The sequence below is a fragment of the Otolemur garnettii genome, unplaced genomic scaffold, assembly GCF_000181295.1.
Source record: "Otolemur garnettii isolate 467f Iridium unplaced genomic scaffold, OtoGar3 scaffold00021, whole genome shotgun sequence".
Taxonomy (NCBI): Eukaryota; Metazoa; Chordata; class Mammalia; order Primates; family Galagidae; genus Otolemur; species Otolemur garnettii.
This window is the reverse complement of record NW_003852416.1, coordinates 17,678,131-17,682,809: the sequence shown is the minus strand read 5'-3', so window position 1 is coordinate 17,682,809 and position 4,679 is coordinate 17,678,131. Positions and strand designations below refer to the sequence as shown.

Here is a 4,679-nt window from a genome sequence, read left to right as displayed (position 1 = left end):
GCCACAACACCTGGCTATTTGGGGGGTTGTGGCCATCATTGTTGTTTGGCGGGCCCGGGCTTGGGATTCGAACCCGTCACCTTAGGTGTATGTGGCTGGCGCCTTAGCCGCTTCAGCCACAGGCGCCGAGCCCTGACTTCATTTTCTTTGGATCTCTACCCAGTAGTGGGATTGCTGTGTCATATGGTAGTTCTCTTTTTAATTTTTTGAGGAGTCTCCTTTCTGTTTTCCACACAGGTGTACTAATTTAATTCCCTCCAATGGTACAAAAAGGTCTCCTTTTCTCCACATCCTCACCAGTGCTTTTGTCTGAAGCCCTCACATAGTGATGAATAAGGTGAAACTCAGAATGCAGTGGTTTCTGTATCTATCTCTGAGGAAAGACTTGACATTGGAGTATAAGTGTCCATTTTTAGCATTGACATCAAAAAAAGACTGATTGTAACACTGGTTGCTTCCATCTGAAAATAAACATGAAACTAGCAGAATCTGAACATAAGAAAAGACCATGTCAGATCATACAGTCTTTTATCTTGAAATGCCACTCATTAGTAAACTTAAGGGCATTTTTCTTCCATGGAGATTAAAGTGGCATCTCTTAGTATGTGTTTTTTGTGTTACCCTTTAGGAAGGTGAAATTGTGGAAGTGGATGAAGAAACAGCAGCTATCTTGCAGCATTCACGATTTGCTCAATATTTTCTGATCAGGCTTCTTGGAGAGAAGTTGCCAACCTCTGGAGGCTCTTTTGCTTTAGAATTAAAGGTTTGTTTTGCTTTCCTTACCTCAGAAAACCGCATTAAAAAATCATTACACAGGTGGGTGGTGCCTGTAACTCAAAGGAGTAGGGTGCCAGCCCCATATACCAGAGGTGGTGGGTTCAAACCCAGCCCTGGCCAAAAACTGCACACAAAAAATATAAAATAAAATCATTATGCTTGCCACAATCTACTACTAAAGCAGGAAACAAATCATTATTTTTTGCAATTGGCTACCATAATTTATTTCTAGTATATTTGTATCTTTTTTTTTTGGCCAGGGCCAGGTTTGAACCCACCACCTCCGGTATATGGGGCCAGTGCCCTACTCCTTTGGGCCACAGGCACTATTCTGTATCTTTTTAGGCGGGGGAGGAGGTGGAGTCTCACTTTGTCACCCTACGTAGAGTGTCATGGCATCATCATAGCTCACAGCAACCTCAAACTCTTGGGCTCAGTGATCCTTTTGCCTCAGTTTTTCTATTTTTCTTTTTTTTTTTTTTTAGTAGAAATAGAGTCTTGCTCTTGCTCAGGCTGATCTTGAACTTCTGTAGTTCAAGCAGTCTACCTGCCTCAGCCTCCCAGAGGGCTAGGATTATAGGCATGAGTCACTGTGCCTAGCCTATATTTGATCTTTAAAATTGGATTCTATAAGGTGATTTGAAAAAATTTCATTTTTTTTTTTTTATTGTTGGGGAATCATTGAGGATACAGTAAGCCAGGTTACACTGCTTATGTTTGCTGGATGAAGTTCCTCTATTAATAGTGTCCTGCCCCCAAGAGGTGTGTCACACACCGTGGCCCCACAGCCCCCTTCCTCCTTCCCTCTCCCCTCCCCATGCCCACTCCCCTCACCATATACTAACATCAGTTGTCCTCATATCAGAATTGAGTACATTGGATTCTTGCTTCTCCATTCTTTATTTTGAGACAGAGTCTCACTTTGTCCCCCTTGGTAGAGTGCTGTTGCTATTCCATTCTTGTGATGCTTTACTAAGAAGAATCCAATGTACTCAATTGATACAAAAGCTGTATAGTCACCATCCTTTTTAGTGGCTGTATAGTAGTCCATGGTATACATATACCACAGCTTGTTAATCCATTCCTGGATTGGTAGGCATTTAGGTTGTTTCCACAATCTGGCAATTATAAATTGAGCTGCAATGAATAGTCTAGTGCAAATGTCCTTATGATAAAATGATGTTTTTTGTTCTGAGTATGAACGAATTTTATAACTTCACTTTTAAAATCCCAACAATAAGGTCAGAGATTCCCAACTTGTATATTTATTAATGGACTTTAGAGTATTCATGACCCTCTTTAAATTATATGTATGCATGTGTATTTTCTTGGGAGAAGACCTATTACTTTTATCAAATTCTCAAAGGGGTCCAGATATAAAAAATGTTAAGAGCTACCTTTAAAAATGTTATGCAAGTTAGCTGAGCATTGTGGCTTGCACCCATAGTCCCAGGTAGTAAGGAGGCTGAGGCAGGAAGATTGCTTGAACCCAGAAGTTTGAGGTTGCTATGAGCTAGGCTAAAGCCACAGCTCTCTATTCAAGGTGACAGAGTGAGGCTGTGTTTTAAAAACAAAACAAAACAGAAAAACAACTTTTTATCTGATAGGCAGAAACCAATTTGTTTTATTTTGCATAGATTGAACTTTTCAGTGTACTTATTGACGATGTATACAGGGTGGCCATGAAGCTCAACTATTTAAATTGCACACGAACTTTATGTATTTCATCCATTGTGAAATTTGTATATAATTCCTTTAAATATTTTATATTACAGTGCGTACCCTATTAGCCTTTTAAAATATTGCTCTGTAAGAGATTGTCTCAGCATAGTGGCTTGTGGCTGTAATCCCATCCACTGTGGAGGCTGAAGTAGGAGGGCTGCTTGAGGCTAGGACTTCAATCCCAGTCTGGGTGACAGAACAAAGCCATGCCATTTTTTGTTTTCAATTACTTTTTCCCCTAAATAGATATTTTCCATTTTTATGTAGTCTTTTCCTTTATGGTTTCTACCTTTGATTAAATGACTAGAAAGACCTGCTCCATGAGAACATTAGCAAATGACCTGTATTTTCTTCTAGTACTTTTAAAAAATTGAGATAAAATTCAGATAACACCAAGTTAATCATTTAAACTATTTTAAAGTGTATGGTTTGGTGGCTTTTAGTACATTCACCAGGTTGTACAATTATCACTATCTAGTTCCAGAACATTTTTATCCCTCTGAAAAGAAACCTCATACCTATGAAGCCGTCCTTCCCCAATCCTCCTCTCCCTATTCCTGGAAACCACCACTCTACTTTTTTCTTATATAATTTTGACCATACTAAATACCTCACATAGAAGGACTCATATAATATTTGTCTTTTTTTTTTTTTTTTGCAGTTTTTGGCTGGGGCTGAGTTTGAACCTGCCACCTCTGGCATATGGGGCTGGCGCCCTACTCCTTTGAGCCACAGGCACCACCCCAGTATTTGTCTTACATCCAAGTACTATACTAACCAGACTTAATCCTGGTTGGCTTCTGAAGATTAGGCACGTTGAAGGTGGTCTGGCCACAGACAGTATTTTTCCTTTTGTGACTGACTTAGTTCACTTAGCTTAATGCCCTCAGAGTTCATCCATGTTGTAACATATATCCGAATTGCTTTCCCTTTTAAGGCTGCATAATATTCTCCTAGTACTAATATGGCTTTGTTTTTCACCTTAACATTTTTAATCCCTCTGGAATTTGTTGTAGCATAAATATTGAGGTAGGTAGGAATGTGACTCTTTTTTTCCAAATCTTGACTAGATCAAGTTTTCCTATTTAATTTATTTTTTATTTTATTTTTTTTTGAGACAGAGCCTCAAGCTGTCACCCTGGGTAGAGTACCATGGCATCACAGCTCACAGCAACCTCCAACTCCAGGGCTCAAGCTAGTCTCCTACCTCAGCCTCCCAAGTAGCTAGGACCACAGGCGCCCGCCACAACACCCAGCTATTTTTTTTTTTTTTTGGTTGCAGCCATCATTGTTGTTTGGCGGGTCTGGGCTGGATTCCAACTTGCCAGCTCAGGTGTATGTGGCTGGCACCTTAGCCACTTGAGCCACAGGCGCCAAGTCCGCCTGGCTATTTTTTGTTGCAGCAGTCATTGTTGTTTGGTGGCCTGGGCTGGATTTGAACCTGCCAGCTCAGGTGTATGTGGCTGGCGCCTTAGCCGCTTGAGCCACAGGTGCCGAGTCCCTATTTAATTTATTAAGCAATCATCATTTCTCTACTGTTTTGAAGTGCTAACTTTTATCATATCCTAATTTATTTTTTTCAATTGTTAATTTTTAGTTATTATGAGTAGATAATAGTTATATATATGGAGTTCATGTGATGTTTTGATATAGTCATACAATGTGGAATAGTCAAATCAGGGTAATTGGGGTATCCACCATCTTAAGCATTTATATTTTCTTTATGTTAGGAATATTCTGATTCTACTACTACATGTGCTGCTGAAGTAAACACAGTATCATAATTTCTTAAATATATATTTGAGCCAGTATTCTAATATCTTTTAAAATGATTATTTTCTGGCCAGGCATGGTGGCTCAGCCTGTAATCTTAGCTCTCTGGGAGGCTAAGGAGGGAGGATTACTTGAGTTCAGGAGTTTGAGACCATCTCTACTAAAAGTAGAAAAATAGGCTCGGCGCCTGTGGCTCAAGTGGCTAAGACGCCAGCCACATACACCTAAGGTGACAGGTTCAAATCCAGCCTGGGCCGGCCAAACAACAATGATGGCTGCAACCAAAAAAATAGCCGGGTGTTGTGGCGGGCGTCTGTGTTCCCAGCTACTTGGGAGGCTGAGGCAGGAGAATCGCTTGAGCCCAGGAGTTGGAGGGTGCTGTGAGCTGTGGTGCCACAGCATTCTAC

The 4,679-nt window shown here is 40.5% G+C and overlaps 1 protein-coding gene across 1 annotated transcript in view; it reads left to right on the top strand.

The window, feature by feature from the left end:
* Nucleotides 1-4,679, top strand: part of AS3MT (arsenite methyltransferase) — a 24,941-nt gene that overhangs the window by 14,184 nt on the left and 6,078 nt on the right. The window contains exon 10 of the mRNA XM_012803654.2: nt 629-763. Within this exon, the coding sequence (XP_012659108.1) occupies nt 629-763 (135 nt within the window). The remainder of the gene's footprint in view (nt 1-628; nt 764-4,679) is intronic.